At 36.2% G+C, this 18,821-nt stretch overlaps 1 protein-coding gene across 2 annotated transcripts in view; it reads left to right on the forward strand.

The window, feature by feature from the left end:
• LOC110037112 (sister chromatid cohesion 1 protein 4-like) overlaps positions 1 to 18,821 on the forward strand; it is a 34,977-nt gene that overhangs the window by 5,383 nt on the left and 10,773 nt on the right. Inside the window, exons 3-13 of one of the 2 annotated variants that reach the window (XM_020741694.1) lie at positions 1,652 to 1,913; positions 2,087 to 2,184; positions 2,269 to 2,318; positions 3,764 to 3,828; positions 4,074 to 4,777; positions 4,868 to 6,103; positions 6,244 to 6,681; positions 6,813 to 6,960; positions 14,668 to 14,804; positions 15,377 to 16,404; positions 16,809 to 16,842. In XM_020741694.1, the coding sequence (XP_020597353.1) occupies positions 1,652 to 1,913; positions 2,087 to 2,184; positions 2,269 to 2,318; positions 3,764 to 3,828; positions 4,074 to 4,777; positions 4,868 to 6,103; positions 6,244 to 6,681; positions 6,813 to 6,960; positions 14,668 to 14,804; positions 15,377 to 16,404; positions 16,809 to 16,842 (4,200 nt within the window). Of the gene's footprint in view, positions 1 to 1,651; positions 1,914 to 2,086; positions 2,185 to 2,268; positions 2,319 to 3,763; positions 3,829 to 4,073; positions 6,104 to 6,243; positions 6,682 to 6,812; positions 6,961 to 14,667; positions 14,805 to 15,376; positions 16,405 to 16,808; positions 16,843 to 18,821 lie in introns of both variants that reach the window. The other variant, XM_020741693.1, reaches the window with a different exon arrangement.

Raw genomic sequence — 18,821 nt, forward strand, 5'->3', positions numbered from 1 at the left:
TGTTAACAATCTGATATTGAGCCAACTAGGTTTGACTCAAAATCTGCTTGAAAAAAATTTGATCTAAAATTTTGGCTCATAGCTTAGTTTTTTTATTTCGATCTGAGAGAAAATTCTAATCAATTTTTGAGCGATTAAATCTCTGAGCTAAAATTCACAGTCATATGTTGTTAGCGATTCAATTTCAAGCTGAGTTGGGGTCGGCTCAAAATCGATTCAAAAAAAATTTGATCCAAAATTTTTCCTCATAACTTGGCTCATTTATTTCGATCTGAACCAAAATTCATCTCATCCTTCGAGCGATTAATGATCTTTGAGCTAATATCACCCCCCTCTCCCCTTTCCCCTCTCCCACACTCACACTCACACATATACATATATAAATTTTAATATGATTATGACAAAAAATTTTATATATGTTAATATTAACTTTACATGTTGAATTTGTAAATATATAAGAATTTTTGAATGCTCGTAAATCACAATATGTGTGTGTATGTATTGTGTCGTTTGTATGATATTGGGCATCGTTCTCTTGTTGAAGATGATAGTGAAGATGATGTTTTATGAGGTTATAATGATGTTGATGAAGGAAATAAGGTTTGTATGACTTATGATGATGACGATAATTTTTTGGATCATCGGTTTTATTGCTTATAAAAATATTAGACTACCATACTATATTGAATTTTAAACAATTAAGGCATTGATCATTTGAATGTATGTGGCACTTACACTGTTTTTATTATTATATCATTTTTTTCTCTTGATTTAATATTCATTCATATTTATCTGATTTTTTAATGTTTTTTTTAAATATTTTATGCCATATTTAAAATTGCGACGGCACGCCATGTGAAATATGCTATGGCTCTATGTAGTGCTTTATGTCATGGTGCGCCATTTGTCATTGACAAGTATGACCTCAACACTCAACATGTGCAATATAAAATGAACATTTATATTAGCAGACCCCAAAATAGTTGGGATAGGGGTAACGATGGTGATGACGAATAAATGTGGGAAGAAAGCAATAGTAATTGCAGTTTGTGTGCTTTAAATTTTTTAGTAATGGTTTCATGGTAGACTCAGTTCTCTCTGCTCATATTCGTTTAATGCTTATGGCCTTTATGTGTTGGCTCTTCAATCTGTTTGTTTTTGTGGTTTTTGCATGTGCTTGGAGTCTTCATTTTTTAGGGATTGAGTTTGAAGTAACGATTTCAACTGAATTTTAATTTTTTGTTTCTTATTATTCCTTTTTTAAAATTTTCTCTGTAGGCGTTTTGAAACTCAACTGTCTAGTTTGTAGATATTATAAATTTCAATGCTATTTCTTTTGTGATGACTTTTACATAGAACCTTCTGCTGATGTGTGAATAAGCATGTACAGTAGCTTAGTAGTATCAAAACCTTATCTCTAGGATGGTTTTTATGAGGCAGTTCATCTCTGCAAAAAATAATGATCTTCATAAGGTAGCATCAACAAACATCTTGTCGTATAGTTTATGTTTTCTGAAGCATTGTATCCACTAATGAAAAAAATTCATATTTAATATAGCAGTGTTTATGTATTACAGATCTCTATATGTTTAAAAGATCTTATGCTTTCTTCATGTCTTATTTAAATGTTGGTCTGGATGATGTATTGCAGATTCTATTCTTTTTCCTGATGCACCAATTGCACTGCGGCTGTCTAGTCACCTTCTACTTGGTGTGGTGCGGATATACTCAAAAAAGGTGAACTATCTTTTCAATGACTGTAGTGAAGCTTTGATCAAGATAAAACATGCATTTCGCTCAACAGCAGTTGATCTTCCACCCGAAGAATCAACTGCACCATATAATTCAATTACCTTGCCAGAAAATTTTGACCTCGACAATTTTGAGCTTCCTGACAGTGCCTGCCTTGACAGGTCAGCTTTGATATCTGCTCTCATGCAGAGTTTGTTTAAAGTTTCATATTTGGCATTAACTGTAACTTTTTAAAATTTTTCCTTGTGCTCTTTATTCTCTTCTTTTACTTGCCTTCCAAAATACTGGATGTAAATACACTCTAATTTAGATAACTTTATATTTTTCTTTGCAGTAATTTTGTGGACCATCATGTTAGCACCAGAGAGCAGATAACTCTTCAAGATACAGTAAATGACACTGCATACCCAACAACAAAGTTTGGGTTAGATGGTCAGTTCCTTGGGCACAGCATTATTTTGAATGATGTATATTTTTTATTCTACCAATTATTAGCTATGATTTTTATTTGTCCAGAGAGGTTTGGTGATGAGGATGCGCCTCAAATAGGGTTGGAGCTTGATGAGGTAAAGACTATTGTGCTTGTGTTTTTTTTTTTATCGAATTTTTTTTATATTCTCTTTTAATGGTTTCTCTCAAATCATCATCTTCATTAGCATTATCCCAACTAAATATCTCACAAATGTTGTGTAGAAACACTTTATGCAAATCCTAATTTTTCTTGTTGTTGCTAGGGGTGCTTGGAGGTCCTTGGCATTTCGAATAAAAACCTGTAAAGAAAACCTTCTGTAAGCTTAATGAATTAGAAGCTTTTTGCTCTCTCTATTTGAAGGTTATGTCTTAATCTAAGAGTAATTTGAAAATTTTAATTGATGTAGGGTCTATAAGATTTTGATGGTAAGACCACAGCATGATTGATCTCTTTTTGGGGTGGTGATGGAGGAGGGGTTATAAAGGTTGTGAAAGAAATTGTATTTCGAGTATGGACAGATTATTGATGAAATTATTAGGCCTTGAAATGTTATGTTTTTCCTGGAGGAAATGGTGTGGAACTCCTGATCAAAGGTTTGAGATAGGGAACTAATTGTGGTGGTTTTATGTTTTTTGGATCAGTGATTAAAGAGTTACGAGTTTTTAAATTAAGTTGCTTATAGTAGATTATTGTTCTGCTGAATTAGATTTTCTGGCTAGAATATATTTAGTTTAATGGGAATTCGAGGACTTTAGAAGCTTTAGGGATTGTGGGAGAGTGTGTAGGATAGTTCTAAAGGTTTTAGAAGTTTGACTTGGGATTGGTGAAGGTAATGATTTAGGGTTGACATGGTCTTTATGTGGATGCGAGGGCAATTATGTTGGCAGCAAGGTGTAAAATTTGAAAAGATGACTAGGAGCAGAAGTTGGAAAAGATAACTAAAAACTCAACAAATCCTTATGGGTTCTGCTACTAAACTTCACCAAAGAGTAGAGAATTCGGCTAGCCTTTTCACATGAAATTTGCAAGAGTAAAAGATAATTTTTATTCCATGAATTAAGTTTAAAACAATGCTTTATTTGTAGGACTTATTTAAGGTTAGAAAAATTTGGAAGGTCTTTAGAGCCAATAAAATACCATTACATGGATTGATCGTTTCTCCTAATGCAAAGAGAATGAAATAAAAAAAAATATATAAAAGTAGGTAGAGTAGTCTTAAAATTAAGCAATTTATGACGACTTTTGTCTTCTTTATTGTTGTGGAAGAGCCATTCATTGAAGAATATCACATTAAACTCCTTAATTATTGTCGGATGATTTTAGAGGGATTATGGGCGTTCATATTCTTGCTTTGAAAATTTTGCAAGATGAGTAACTCAAATTTTGATGCATGGCTTTGGTTTGTGACCTTATTGATGGCCTTTATGGTCATGTTGTATCAGTAACATTAATTGTAGACAACTTTTTCGCGCAGTTTGCTACCTGCACGTTGGATCTTACTTTGACAAATGTCTTCAATTTTTTCTTTTTTTCTTTCAGGAACTATTTGTAGACAAAAAAATCTCACCGCAACATAATGAGGCTTCAATGAGTTTGAAAACTAGGTAAGTTTGCTCATTCTATATCCTTTAAGCTTGTATTTTATATATGCTTAGCCATAGCAGATGAGTTGTTACGGCTTATAGACTCCTGTAAGGGTTAGGTCTCTCCATTGATGCTTGTGTGCTATCTCATAAGCTTCTTGATCTACACACTTTGAGGTTTCACTTATTCAAATGAGATTATTTCTTTGATGCCTTGCTATAATTTTTTTTTATGTGCTTGATCTATTGCAACTATTTTTCTGCAGTGGTTTACATGTAGAAACTTCTGTTCCTTCAACAAGCATGGGAATGGATGTACAATTTGGATATGATGAGGAAAAAGGTAGTGAAATCCCAAATGAATTGTCAGAGCTTCTTTCTAATAATTTTGACAAGAACTGTTTTTCAAATGTGGAGGAATTGAGAAGGGATCCAAATTCTTCTCATCGACACAGTTATACCACACAAACTCCAGACCTTAATGAAGTATTTCGACTTGAGTGTCATACAGATTTATCAACACAAATTCCTTGCACCCAAAATGCAGTTATAACCCCACGTTTGGTTGAACATGCGCAAGAACAATCAACTCCTGGCTTGTTAGAAGTTGCTCCGTCCAATTTTCAAGAAGTTCTGGCTTCGAGTCCCCAGAAAAAAGCTGAGACACATGTTGAATCATACAAGCCTGGGAGTTGTAGTAGTCCTTGCATGGAGCGTGAATCCGCTGAATCAGGAAAGAAAACTGTTTTTTTAAGTGCAGAATTAGGCTGTAAGGCAGGTGATACTGCTCAAGGATTGCCAATGCCCGAATCTCTAGCACCTACTTATTCAAATTGGAATCTAAGAACTGATGAGGCTTGTTTAGTTTTAGGGCCTGAATATCAGCATAGTATGTTAACTAGCAATGAAGTCAGTAATATATCAACAGCTAATCGCAGGCTTGAGAATGAGAAGGCTATAAATACTTCAGGTTTTTCTCAAGATGCATTTATTTTGTCATCCGCCCCTAATTTGGTTTCACATTTTGAAGATGATTCTGTTATTTCCATTGTTTGTACAGATAATATGAATGTATTAGGAGGTATTTCAGATGTGAAAAGGACACAAAAACAGGATAGTAATGAGCCATCAAAAGTTGCCAACGTTGGTCGTGTAGAAGATGTTGATTCTTGTGTTACTACGTCTGTAGTTGGATCTGATTTTCTTTCAAGTTCTTGTGGTTCAAATCTGCATACAGGCGTCTTTCATAGTGATCCTTCATTATTTCTTCATGAAGTAATTAATCCAACACCCTCTCCTAAGCTTGCAGCACGTTTTGAAACAGAGCATGTTACTTCTAATATTTGCACAGATAACTTGGATGTAGCGGGAGGTATTTCGCATGTAAAAAAGTCACAAAAAAAGGATTGTAATAAACCGGCACAAATTGTCAACCACGGTCATGTGGAAGATGGTGATTCTTGCATCAATTCATCCATGATTGGATCTGATTTTCTTTCAAGATCTTATGGTTCAAATCTGCGTCCAATATTCTTTCATGGTGACCCTGTGAGTTCTTCTCGTGAAGCAGTTAATCTGGCACCCCCTTTTAAGCTGGAAGCACATCATGAAGCAGGGACTGTTACTTCCAACATTTGTAATGATAACATGGATGCATTAGGAGGTATGCCACAAATAAGGAATAGTAATGAGCCATCACAAATTGCCAACCTAAATCGTGTGGAAGATGGTGATTCTTGCATCAGTACTTCTGTGGGCACTTCTTTGGTTGGATCTGATTTCATTTCAAGATCTCATGGTTCAAATCTGCATTCAATTTTCTTGCATGGCAGTCCATCAGGTTTTTCTCTAGAAGCAACCAAAATGAAACCCTCTGTTAAGCTGGGTGGTTCTTCAGGTTTTTCTTATGAAGCAATTAATTCGACACCCCCTCCTAACCTGCCAGGACGTTTTGAAGCACATCCTTTTCCTTCCAGTATATGCACAGATAACATGGATGTGGCAGGAAGTATTTCGAATGTGAAAAGGACGCAGAAAAGAGATAGTAATGAGCCATCACAAATTGCCAACATAGGTTCTGTAGAAGATGGTGATTCTTGCGTCAGTACATCTGTGGTTGGATCTGATTTTGCTTCAAAACCTTGTGGTTCAAATCTGCATCAATCTAGTTCTCTGTCAGTGGCTGGGGCTTTGGGAGAAGCAGCTGAGTTGTCTCTCAGGGATCGTTCTTTCAGTTTGAAAACTTCATTGAGGGAGGACGATCTACACAATTTCAGATCCTCATTTGAGGTGCAAGGTTTGTTCGACTCACGAGTGTTCATTACATTCTTAAAATTATGGAACTAGGAAGCTTGAATATTATAAGCAATTAGTCATCTTGAATGTCATGCAAATTCTACTCTTTATTGGGAGAAATGTGATATTTTGTTTTGTCAGGTGAAGATTTGCGTGATACCAATAACAGAGTTACTAGTATGAAGTCCCAGAATATGTCAAGATGCACATCCTCTGATTTCAACTATATCAGCAGTAAGGTGGATGAATCATCAATGGGTGTTTTTTCGAAAGTAACACATGTGAATTATTCAAACGTTTCTCCCAGTTCTGAATTTCTAGGACCTGAGAAGATGTTAGCTTCCAGTTTTGTTGTCGATATTCCAGTTTTTCAAGGTCTGCAAGTCACAGAGAAGGGAGTAGCAGAATCTGATGGAAGTTTTGATAGAAATAACAGTCAATACAGCAGAAAGCGACGTGAAATGGATAGCACTGCAACACTGCAATCTGGAAGTTCTGCCAAATTATCTGGAATACCGAGAAGCAGAAGAAATGCAGACTATATTTCTGCTAATGATGATGTATTGGCATCTATTTTGGGTATGCAAATCTGTTAGATTAGTGTTCTATTTCCTTATAGAATGTCTAAGTTTCTGAATTTATACTCTACATGTGATAGTCCAAGGTAACTCCATTCATTATTTGTATTAACCATATGGCTGGTTGCTCAGTTGGAAAGACGGCTCCATCTTTGGAAACTGGCTCCATCCCTTCACTTTCTAAAGTTCCATCTCTAAAACGGCCCCGCACGATGTCCAGGGTAGGCATGCATAAGAGAAGGAAGGTGCTGATAGATGATTCTATGGTCTTACATGCTGAGTATGTCTCCTGCATTCAAAAGTTGATGCTCACCACATCTATAATGTCTCACAAAAATATTTACTCATTTTTGTTGCATTTATATAAGTGTTCTACGTTCATTCGAGATGAATGATTATTATATTAATAATTATTCACAAAACTTAAATTTGTCATCAATTAATATGAAATGTTATGTCAAATGCTTACATGTTTATTTACATGAGTAGTATTGAATTGTGTTCAAATTGATCTTCATCATCATCATCATCATTTTTTCTCGACTTGTTGGGGTTGGTACATGAATTCTTAATTTTGTTTTATTCATGTTTGCTTGTGTTGAATTTATTGTTGGTAAATGTTTTGAACAACTTATATTCATTTTTATTTTTGGTCAATAGGTATATTTACATGTATCATGGGTACATTTTCTACTTTTTGTTATATGTCCAAAGTTCAAACAACATAAATTTTAACAATCTTATTTATAATAGATACCATTATAACACTTAATATATTCTTTCCTTGATTTATTCTAGTATTTTTTACATATGTATTTTAACACTTTCATATCTGCTGCGCGCAATCTAGCTATCAACTATTTTTAGCCCAGCACTCAATTTTGACTTAGTTGTAGTCTATAAAATTTACTTTTTAGTCACCATGATAGCTTATTATTGCATGATATATTTTAGGCACTTATTATTTTAACCATCCATCCACGACTCTTAAAATTATATCTTTCTTCCTATCACAAATTTTACTATATTTAGACCAATCATACACTGGGTATTATTCTCACATGTATGTATGGATGCATGTATGCATGCATGTATGCATGCATGTATGTATATATATATATACATATATATATAAACACGCTAAACATGTGCAGATCTAAAATTCAATATACTGCGCTAATGAACGTAGCAGTTGAGAAGGTTTGAATGAAGCTTTTTGGAAAATGCATCAACCATACTAGTGGCGAGGAAGTCACTGAGGGAGCTTGGTAGAGAAGCAACTGACACACTTGTGATGAGGAAGTCATAGAGGGAGTTCTTTGGAGAAGGTATTGATTAAACCAACTGAAGAAGAAATAAGCTCTCAAGTTGTGAATGCCTCTAGCCAGCTCCATTCATATCGAGTAGGCGTGGAAGCCATTGAACTTTGTCTTGATGAGCTTGAATTTGCTCTCAATCAAGTCCACGTCTTGATAAACTTGACTTGCGAGCTCATTAGCTAGTAAAGTTTGAATTAGTGAATCATGGTTCACTTACACTAAATTTATTGTTTGACTCCTAAGTTTGATTCGTTTATAATTCATACTAGAAACTATAGAAGTTTAATGCATTCTAGAATATTCCATTAGGCTTGGAGGGGACTATAGAGTCCCTTCCCTCATTTGTAATCACCCAAGCATTGAATCAAAGCATGCAAGTATTCAAGTGTGAAGTGTTCCTTTCTCTCTACTCCTCTTCTTAAGAGTGATTGATGTTTAAAAGTCCAGTGTTGCAAGGGTGAGGCTGTTTTAGTGTTAAGAAAGAACGCTAAAGCCGCACGGGTGACTTGAGGAAAGTTGGTCTGTAACAGTTGGTATCAGAAACCAGGTTCGAAGAAATGACAAAGAGTGTCAAGGAGTACGTGATGGAGTTGGAAGCCACTAATGTGGAGTCTTCTCAAGGGCGAGGTCGCCAAGAGCAAAGAGATCCCGTTGCACCCAAGCCACATGGGAAGTTTAAGGAGATCATGCATGACTTTGATTCACGCCTTGCTCGGATGGAGGAGGCAATGAATGGCATGAAGGGCCCAGTAGAGGATCTTGGCCAAAGGGTTGATGGACTCGAGGAGGACGTCTCCATCCATTCAACAATCAGAGGTATGATGCTCCAACTTGAGGAGACCTTAATGGGCCATATGGCTAAGTTGCAGGAGGATTTGTTGGGGAAGCTTCAAGAGGTGCGAAGAGCCTATGAGGAAGAGATGAGAGACACGCGTGCTAGCTTGGAGGAGATGCGTGGAGACATTTCACTGTGCAAGAGAGCACTAGAGGCATCCACAAGCCATCCCACTTTCGAAGCCAAGAGGACTGAAGTTCCAAAACCTATGAGTTTTGGAAGGGTTCGCAACGCGAAGGAAGTAGACAACTTCCTATGGGGACTAGGGCAATACTTTGGAGCGATGAGGATTACCAATGAAGATGCAAAAATACAATTTGCCTCTCTTTATCTCTCGGACATCGCTATGCTTTGGTGGAGAAGAAATGAGATGTAGAGAAATGTTTGTGCTCCATGTCCACTTTTAATGTCTTCAAGTGAGAACTAAAGAGAATTCTATCCCGAGAATGCCAAAAATGAGGCTCGAGCCTGGCTGCGAAGGCTTAAGCAAGAGGGTTTGATTTGAGACTATATCAAGGAGTTTACAAACTTGGTTCTTGAAATCCCAGATATATCAGATAAGCACACTTTAACTTCATGGATGGGCTCCAACATTGGGCAAAGACCGAGCTTAGGAGGCGAGGGGTGCAAGATCTTGCCACTGCCATTGCGGTTGCTGAAAGCTTGGTTGATTATTCAATGGAGTCCAGAAAGCTTAAAGATAAGAAGAGTTGTGATGTCAAAGGTGGGGATGACAAGGGCAAAAACAAGGAGGAGAAATGTCGCGAATCAACTCCAACAAAGGTAAGGGACAATGAGAAGATTAACAACAAGCCATATCAAAATTGCTGCTTTCTTTGTGAAGGACCTCATTGGGCAAGGGATTGCCCTCAGAAGAAAGCCCTCAACTCTCTTCTTGCAATCCATAAGGAGGAAAAAGAAAGTGATAGGGAAAATGACATGGAGGTACATGTAGGATCTCTTCAACTGTTGAACGGAATGCAAGCTTTGACAAAATCCCAAGGCAAGGGGTTACTCTTTGTGGAGATGGTAATAGAAGGGAAGACCACGAGAGCTATGGTGGATACGGTGCTGCCCACAACTTGATCTCTAGTGAGGAAGCAAAGAGATTGAGGTTGTAGATGACTAAACGATGGGGCTCCATTAAAGTCGTTAACTCAGCAGAGATGCCAGTCGACGGAGTGGCTAAGGAAATCAAGACCAACATTGGAGCATGGTCAGGTACTCTAGACTTCTTCGTCATTCCTTTGAATGATTACAAAATTGTCCTAGGAATGAACTTCTTGGAGCAAGCAAGAGCATTCCCAATGCCATTTGCCAATAGCTTATGCATCAAGAAAAGAAGTCAAGCTTTCTCAATACCGATAATAAGGTTAAACAAGCAAGGATCCAAAATGCTATCGGCGATCTAGCTTAAGGATGGCATTGACCAGGACAAGGGGGATAACTTGGCTATCCTTCAAGATATCAATGAAGGAGAAAAGGCCCAAGGAGATTGGATGCCAAGGAAAGTGGTGGAGATTCCACCAAGAAAGAAGAAAGATGGTTCAACACGATTGGAACAAGGTTGCAGGCAAAGGCTAAGCCGCCAACCAGGAAGACTTGCTGCATGACACCCCTCTCCCATAACACCAAAGAGAAAACAAAGTTTGCCAAGACTAGGGGCGAACCGAGAAGACAGTTTCAAAGGTGCAAGGGAAGCCGCAATGAGGGCATTGCGAGTTTAAGTGGGGGAGAGTGTCACGCTCCGCTATATTCAAGAAGTTGGTAAGACAGGCATGGGGCTGAAGATTCTAGAAAATGCTGAAATGTAGGGAGCCATCCAGGGGGTTCTAGAAGATTCCACCCAATTCTATAGAAAATAAGAGAGAAAGGCTCCTAGGAGAAATTAAGAATAACCTAAAATATTCTAGGGCTATGTGTGTAATAAGAGACGACTGTAGAACTCTCTAGAAACTATATAGTTTAATGTATTCTAGAATATGTCATTAGGCTTGGAGGGGACTATAAATATGAGTCCCTCTCCTCATTTGTAATCACCCAAGCATTGAATCAAAGCATTCAAGTATTCAAGTGTGAAGTGTTCCTTTCTCTCTACTCTTCTTCTTAAGAGTGCTTAGTGCTTAAAAGTCAAATTTTGCAAGGGTGAGGTTGATTTAGTGCTAAGAAAGAGCGCTAAAGCCGCACAGGTGACTTGAGGAAAGTTAGTCTGTGACAAGCTGCAGCAAGCAGAAATGACAATGACAGCAGCAGCTAGCCATTGTTCTTCCTGCACCTAACAACTAACGATCCTCACCTCTGACAACAGAGCAGCAACCACAGGAACTTACTCCACCCAGCCTTCTGGATGTTACTTCCGGCATTCTTCTGCTGTCCCTGCAACAATTCTCAGTTGTTGGCACGTCTCTTATTGTCCGGATTTATTCCTTGTAGAAGCCCTTCCCTGCATTTTGTTAGAATTCCTCCCTGTAAGCTCCTTATCAACCTTTCCTTGCAACAAACCTTCTGCCGGAGCTTTTACCCGCAGCAGACCCTCGTATAGAGCTTCTCCCCGTGCCATCAACACTGGAATATTCTCTATAGGCGCCTAAAACTTCCTCGTTTAGATTTCTCTCTGTAGGCCTTTTTGTAGCTTCTCCCTGCACCAGAAATTCTCCTTGCTATAGGCCCCTCCATAATTCTATTTGCAATCAGAAGCATGCCTGTTGCAGGCCCTCCTCTGGAATTCTCACTGTAAGCTGTCTTCCTACAGCAGACCCTCCACCCAAGCTTTTCAATGCTGGATGCCCTTTATCAAAATTTTCCCGCAATTGTTCTTTCTTTTCCATGCAAGTCGTACCCTGCAGATTTCCTTGCAGGTTGTCTACTTCCTTGTATGCTTTCCTGCAGTGTTTCCTTTTTTGAAACAACATTCCTCCTACCTGCAAAAGCTGTAGTCAAAGACAACCACAGTCAATGAGAAGTAACCTTAATTACTCTTAGGGTCGACAACCAAGTACAGGATAAAGGCATCAAGTCCTACTCTGGAGGCCCACTCTGAATCAGAGACCATGAATTTTGTTCCGACGACTTTTGGACTCCCTAACTTTATTACAAATCTTAAACTTAATGTTCTTGATTACCTTCAATGGTTTCAATCAGTGATTTTTATTATTGTGGTAAATGAAAAGATGCATGTCTCACGGGAGAAGACAGTTCCTGACATCACTGATCCTAACAACCGCACATGGAAGAATTGAGATCATATGATTATGTATTAGTTAATCAACTCAACCACTACTGAAGTGGGAGGAAAGTTATGCTCTGCAATATTGTTAAAAATTTTGGTGAGGAAAAAGAAACATATTCAAGTATCGAAAGCACTGCAAAGTTGTTTGAGATTGAAATTAAGCATCATGACTTTCGTCAATGAGAGCTAACTGTCACCCTATACTTCGAAATCTCGATAAAATATTGACTATAATTGGATACATGTGTGGAAATGCCCACATGATGTTGAGATGTTTAAATCCATATTGAGTAGAAGAGAACCCTCAAATTTCTATTAGGACTAACTTTGGAACTGTGAGGTGAGAGCTAATATTATGTGAACAATGCCCCTTCCATTTACCCGTGAAGTATTTGCTGAAGTCAGGAGAGAAGAGAGCAGAAAGAAGCTGATGCTACTGAAATCTCGATTCTATATACTCAAAATTTCTCGTATGACTCAAAACATGAAGAATCGTCCCACATGTGACTATTGCAAGAAGATTAGGCATATCAAGGATAAATGTCGAAACTTCATGGAAAACCTGTATATTGGAAACCTGAATAGAGAAAGAAAGATCAAAAGGAAAATACTAATATTACATTCAAAAGATTGGCTGAACAATTCACGAAGGAGCAGTTTGAAGTACTGAAAAAACTCCTTGGAAGTAATTCAGAGTAGCACACTAATCTCGTGATACAAGAATCGTCCCACATGTGACTATTGCAAGAAGATTGGGCATATCAAGGATAAATGTCGAAACTTCATGGAAAACCTGTATATTGGAAACCTGAATAGAGAAAGAAAGATCAAAAGGAAAATACTAATATTACATTCAAAAGATTTGCTGAACAATTCACGAAGGAGCAGTTTGAAGTACTGAAAAAACTACTTGGAAGTAATTCAGAGCAGCACACTAATCTCGTGATATACCAAGGTGCTGGGTTAGGGGAAGGTGATTTGCAGTACTGAAATATACTAACACTCTTCCTTAGAACACCTCAGAATTCAATAGCAAGCTCAGTCTCTAAGACATCTACGACCGAGCTCAAGGGTTTTGGAATTCTTAGAAGATTTGGTTCTTTCCATGTTGACCTCTCTCATGTGGTCCAACTATCACGTCCAAATCTTGGAGGATTTTATTACGATATCTTAAGAATCCTTTGATTTATTTTATTTCCTTCCAATTTTATGTTTTTCTATTTTTATTCTAGATTATTTCATTTCCTAATATAGGTGTGATATGTTCGGTAAATTTCTAAATTAGGAGGGATTGATTTTTTCTCTCTCTATTTATAAATATGTACCCTATTTGTGGATTATGAATAGAGTAATTTTTCCTCTGCAAGAATTTCTACATGTTCGTAAATCTTTCATTGCCTAATGTTGCTTTATTTTGGCTTTGTAATTTGGGTGATCTGGAGGATAAACTCTTCCCTAGGAAGCCTGATACACTATTTTCTGTAGTGTCAACATCGAGTTACAACATGATCATCAGAGTGAAAACCATACCTCTTCCCCCCCTCTTCTCTCCTGTAGTCCATGCATAGTTGAAGAGGGCTTGTAGATCGTGGAGATCCTCTATCGACAATAATTTTGGAAGGCTTGGATGGCTTGGAAGGATTTCATGAGGTCTGCATAAGGCTCTGAAGCATAGGCAGGTGTCAACCATGCATCCCTGTCAAAAAATTGCCTCAGGTTTGTTTCATCTCACGTAAAAGGAGATGGAGAGAAATAGGAATGAGAAATCTCAGATGGAAAGTAATGTAGCCTTTGGAGATGGTAGTAGAAGAATTCTTGACTAGAGAAAAAAATCTTAAAATAATATTTTAAATTAATCAATCATGGTTCTAGGGTGTGTTCCTGGTCTGTGAATATAGGAGATGATGGGGTGACATGCTTCTTATATGATGTTATGAATTATGCTCCCCTTTCATACCAAATTAGTTTCCTTGTATTTTTTTTGGTTGGAATATGTTTTAACATGTTCAAATGGACTAAATTTGGGGAGAAGAGATAAACGAGTTGAGGTATTATTGTGTTAGATCTGTTGAATTTTGTTGCGATGTGCATTTTCAATCGAATTGTAGTTCATGAGAAAAGCTAATAATTAAAATATAACTTTAAATACTGATTTTTCTTAACTATTGACGGTGTCCAGATAATTTGATGGGGCCGGCATCGTGTGAGAATGGCTTTGAAAGGCTTCTTGACTTTCTTGTACATATGTTTTTATTTTTACTTTTTTATTTTATTTTATCTTTGGTTACTACATAAAAGAGTCCACTTTCACCATCATTACTATTATGATTAGATTAGCTGCTGTGTTCCTAATGATGTCTGGGTTGTGTTCTTTTACGGAGTATGTGATGTGGTATGCATCCTGGGATGGCTGTGAAAGCTAGGTAAATTCCCAATCCTTGGTTGGATTTCTTACTGATGCGATTATATTTAATGTAATTTGGTTTTGCCTTTTTAGCAAATATTCATCATATGAATGTTGTTGAAATTTTTTAACTGAGCTGTTAGTTGTTTCTTTTAATTCTTGTTTTTTTTGTTTCTAATTTTTTTGGTTCTTTTTTTTAGTGCTATTCGTCAACAACTAATTAACACAGAAGACATCCGCCGTATGCGAAGAAAAGCTCCTTGCTCTCGACCTGAAATTTGGAAAATTTACATGGGTGCAATGGAGGATGATATTTTTGAACATTCTGTATTAACTGGTAAGGATATTATGCAAGTACAGTATAATTATATCATAAACATCATATTGGATAAGTCCACTTAATTGGCAACCTTTCATTATTACCACTTCAGGTAACTGTGAAAATGGATTCTGAGCATGTCAGAATAGTGCAATAACTTTTCAGATTGGTTGTTTTAGCGCTATAGACTTGATACAAAAATTGCCGTTAAAATTATGGGGATACTTCCTGGTCAATTTTGGATATTGCTGAAGATGCATTTTTTGTTATATAAGGCAAACAAAATTTTTTTTTGCTGCAAGTTTTTTATATTTCCTTTTTATATTTTAGGATTTACGGTGAAATCCAAGGTTCCTATTGGTAGATTAGTTGTTATTTGTTAATATATTTATTGTTTAAGCTTATCGATGCTATTTCAAAGGTTTTTTATATCCACCTGCCATAATTAAAAGGCAACTTAAAGATGATTTGAGTATACTCTGCAGCTTTCATAGTTTGCCTATATGTACTTCCAAAATGAATGGTGTTGGCTAACTTGATATGTTTAAGCTTTTCAAATGATAAATCTAATTTTGTCCTTGTGTTTTCAGGTATAGCAGTGGAGCTAAATAGTCTGTATGATCTGAAATATGGCATGCAAAAGGACTTAAGTTCTCTGGCGAAGGAGTATACTTCTCGTGTTAAAACATCAGGAGAGATGGGGCCTTATAGGATCTCAGAGTTTCTTAATGAAATGAGTAAGAATGAAATTGATGAACGAATCTCATCTCTTCCTGGAGTAGTTGATAAGAGTGATGTTCCGTCAAGCATGACTGCATTTGAGACCTTGCAAACCCTTGAAGGCGGTGCACAGTGTAATCAACATGATCAATTAGAAGAGCCACCTGTTCAGCCTGAAGTGGGGCCTTTCAGCAATGAGCAGGAATCTATGATTTGTAAAGTGCAGCCTGATGATGATATAGGTGGTAAGTCAATCATCCAAGACCATATTTCAGAAATCAACAGTAGTATTTCATCTTTCAAGAAACCTGCGGATCAGAGCATCAACCTAGCAGAGAGTTCACTGCATGATGGTGGCCATAATTCTATAAATACTCCTTATGATGCCTCGGCTCGTGGTGATTGCGCTACCTTGCTTGGAGTAGATGGTAACACTACTGTAACTGTGATTTTGGAATGTCCTATCAAGACTAAAAACTTATGTGATTCGACTGGTGCAATTGTTAACGAGGAAGCGAAAACTGGGAATGTTCTGGATGCGACACACGCAAAATTCAGTCATACATTCACTAACATTGGTGATACTGGTGCAGTTGTCAGCGTGCAAGGTCAAGTGCTACCAGACAGTGACATAGAGTCGCAAGTAGAGAAAACTGAATGGCCTGATGTTGAAGTAGGCACTCATTATGCTACAGAAGGCTTGGGGGATGGGGAGAGGCTTGTAACTGATGCCATGGGTGTAGAAGTGCAGAATGTTGCTTGTGTTCCGAACAGTGTAGAACATGCTCCTTCAACTATGGATACAAATGGTTCCGTACAGGACTTCAATGTTAAGGGTGGTTTGGATGCGGACAATTTGCCTGTTGATATGGATGTTGATGCTGCACGAGATTCAAGTGTAAGTCACATGCTTTTGTACCTCACTTCATTGGCATATTACGTAGGCAAAAAATGAGTTATATTATATAGGAAAGTGTAAAATTAAAAATATTACGCATGACTAAATATATTTGGCACAAAAATTCTGTGTTATGAGAACCTGGTTAGTCAGGATGGGTGATGTGTACAACCGATGATGATTTGCTTGTTTTTGTTTACTTATAAATTTGTTGACCAATAAACAGAAATGTATATTAGCAATTTACCTTTGATTAGTCTTATGCCCGCCAGGCCTTTTGACTGCTGAAACAAATTTTCATGTTGTTGATTACTGGACTGCTGATATGCTTTTGCAATTTTTTTTTTCCCTAAGAGAACATTTTTGTTTTTATTTCATCCATCTTTCATTTCATTGTTATTCAGGATTTCTGCAGTGCAATTGACGACGACTACACAGGTATTCCTTTCCACTGTAGCTGTTAATTATGAAATCATTCACTGAATAAATATTTTTTTAATTCTTCATGGTATCGTATGTCCTGCCTTATGTTCTGGCTGTTCATTTATTACCTCTAATATTATTATTATTATGGTTCTTATTGCCATGTTAATAATAATAATTAAAAAAACCATTGTATTGCTCTCTTGTGCTATGAGCATGATGCCATTCTGTTTTTTTTTTAGTTTGAAGGAATTCAAATCGGTGACTTTTCCTTAGATAGGAAAGAAAAATATCTCTTGACTAAAACCAGATTCACTATCCTTCTAGCATCATAACTTTTCTGCATTAATATTTTATGATCAGATAATATGTAAATTCATAAAAAGATTTTATGCTCCAGTGAAAAGTGAGTCATAATCAACTTGGTAGAATGCTTTATAAATTTTTTAAAGGAGGTCGTAGGCCATACTGGAACTTGTGACCATCATCTTAGAACTAGGGAACATGCCTCCTGAGTTATAACTCTTTGGTTGTTTCATATTTACTTTAATGAATTAATTGTTAGAAAAACAGTGATTATTCCTAACTTTTGACCTGTAATCTTTGGTTTTTGTTGCTTTTATTATCAGTAGCCCTAGGTGCACAAGATCAATAATTTTTTTAAAAGTTTTCATCTTTTTTGTTAAACTTGCATTTAATAGTACTATTCAAACTGATGTTTTGTTAACTATTTCATTTTAAAATATATTCTAAAATATTGCTTTATTTAAAGTTGTCTGACTTCTATTTAAAAAATTTAAATATATATGTTTTTAAAAAAGACTATCTGAACGCATAAATTTTAAAAAATTAAATCATTGAAATTCAACCTGTTAGTGGATTATATTATTATTATTTTTTTATTTTTCATTTTATTCATATTTGAATTTTCAATTGGATTTTGGAATGTCGAATGTTTTGTCTAATTGCTTTAAACCATTTTATGTATTACATACTTAAGAATCCTACAATGTTGAACTAAAAAGCTATTCTCCTTGTGAATTTAAAATTCTGTTTTAGATTTCATTTTATTATAAAAAAATTAATAGGTTATCCATAGTAATGCTGGATGTTAGAAAATGTCAAACCTTTTGAAACGATTGAAATTTGACTTATCAATATAATAAAGATTGATTGGCCGTAAAAAAAATGAAATAAAACTTCTAGGACATAAAATTCTTATAAATGGTAGCTTAATGGAGTTTGATATGCAAATGAAAAACACGTATGCTGAATCAACTTGATCGGAAATGTAGCCATTTTCTTTTCAAGCTGAAGTTCATTAGTACTTTCTCAAAGTTGGTAAGTACTTATATGAGACTACTCTCAGGAAATGCAGCTAACTTTGAAAAGCTTTCAGAGACATATACTTAGCTAAGAGAAACATGGATTTCATTTAAAATGTACTTTAATGATACCTAAATTAAAAGCGAATAATATATAGCCAAAATGAAATGTTGAATAATATATAGCCAAAAATGAAATGTTGAATACTGGTGACATGCTCATAAGAGCAGCAGCACCCCATCGATAACTGCTGCCACTAAGAGAAGGCATTCCTTGATTGGCATTTCGAATTTAGATGGAAAGAAGGTGATGGATCTATTGACTGAGACGGAGATGCTCAGGGAAAACTAAAGTGTTGTGCTCAAACATGTGGTGTGGTGATAGATGACATGCATGGATTTTTAATGGAATTTCAAGAAGAGTGATTTTGAATTCTATTACTTAGATTTAAGATGAGACTTATTATATGCTACTATGATATATTAATGTGTCAGCCGTTATTATTATTTTTTTTTTGGAAAGAATGATTATTATAAGTATGAAAATAGTTTTTATATAAATAGATGATTTTCGATTTTTGAAAGTAATATTTTAATTTTGAAAATAGATGAGACCAAACGAGTCTTACATATTAAATAGTTTGAACGGCTGAATGCGATATGACATAT

This window comes from Phalaenopsis equestris, unplaced genomic scaffold (genome assembly GCF_001263595.1).
Source record: "Phalaenopsis equestris unplaced genomic scaffold, ASM126359v1 Scaffold215374, whole genome shotgun sequence".
In the NCBI taxonomy this organism is placed as follows: domain Eukaryota; kingdom Viridiplantae; phylum Streptophyta; class Magnoliopsida; order Asparagales; family Orchidaceae; genus Phalaenopsis; species Phalaenopsis equestris.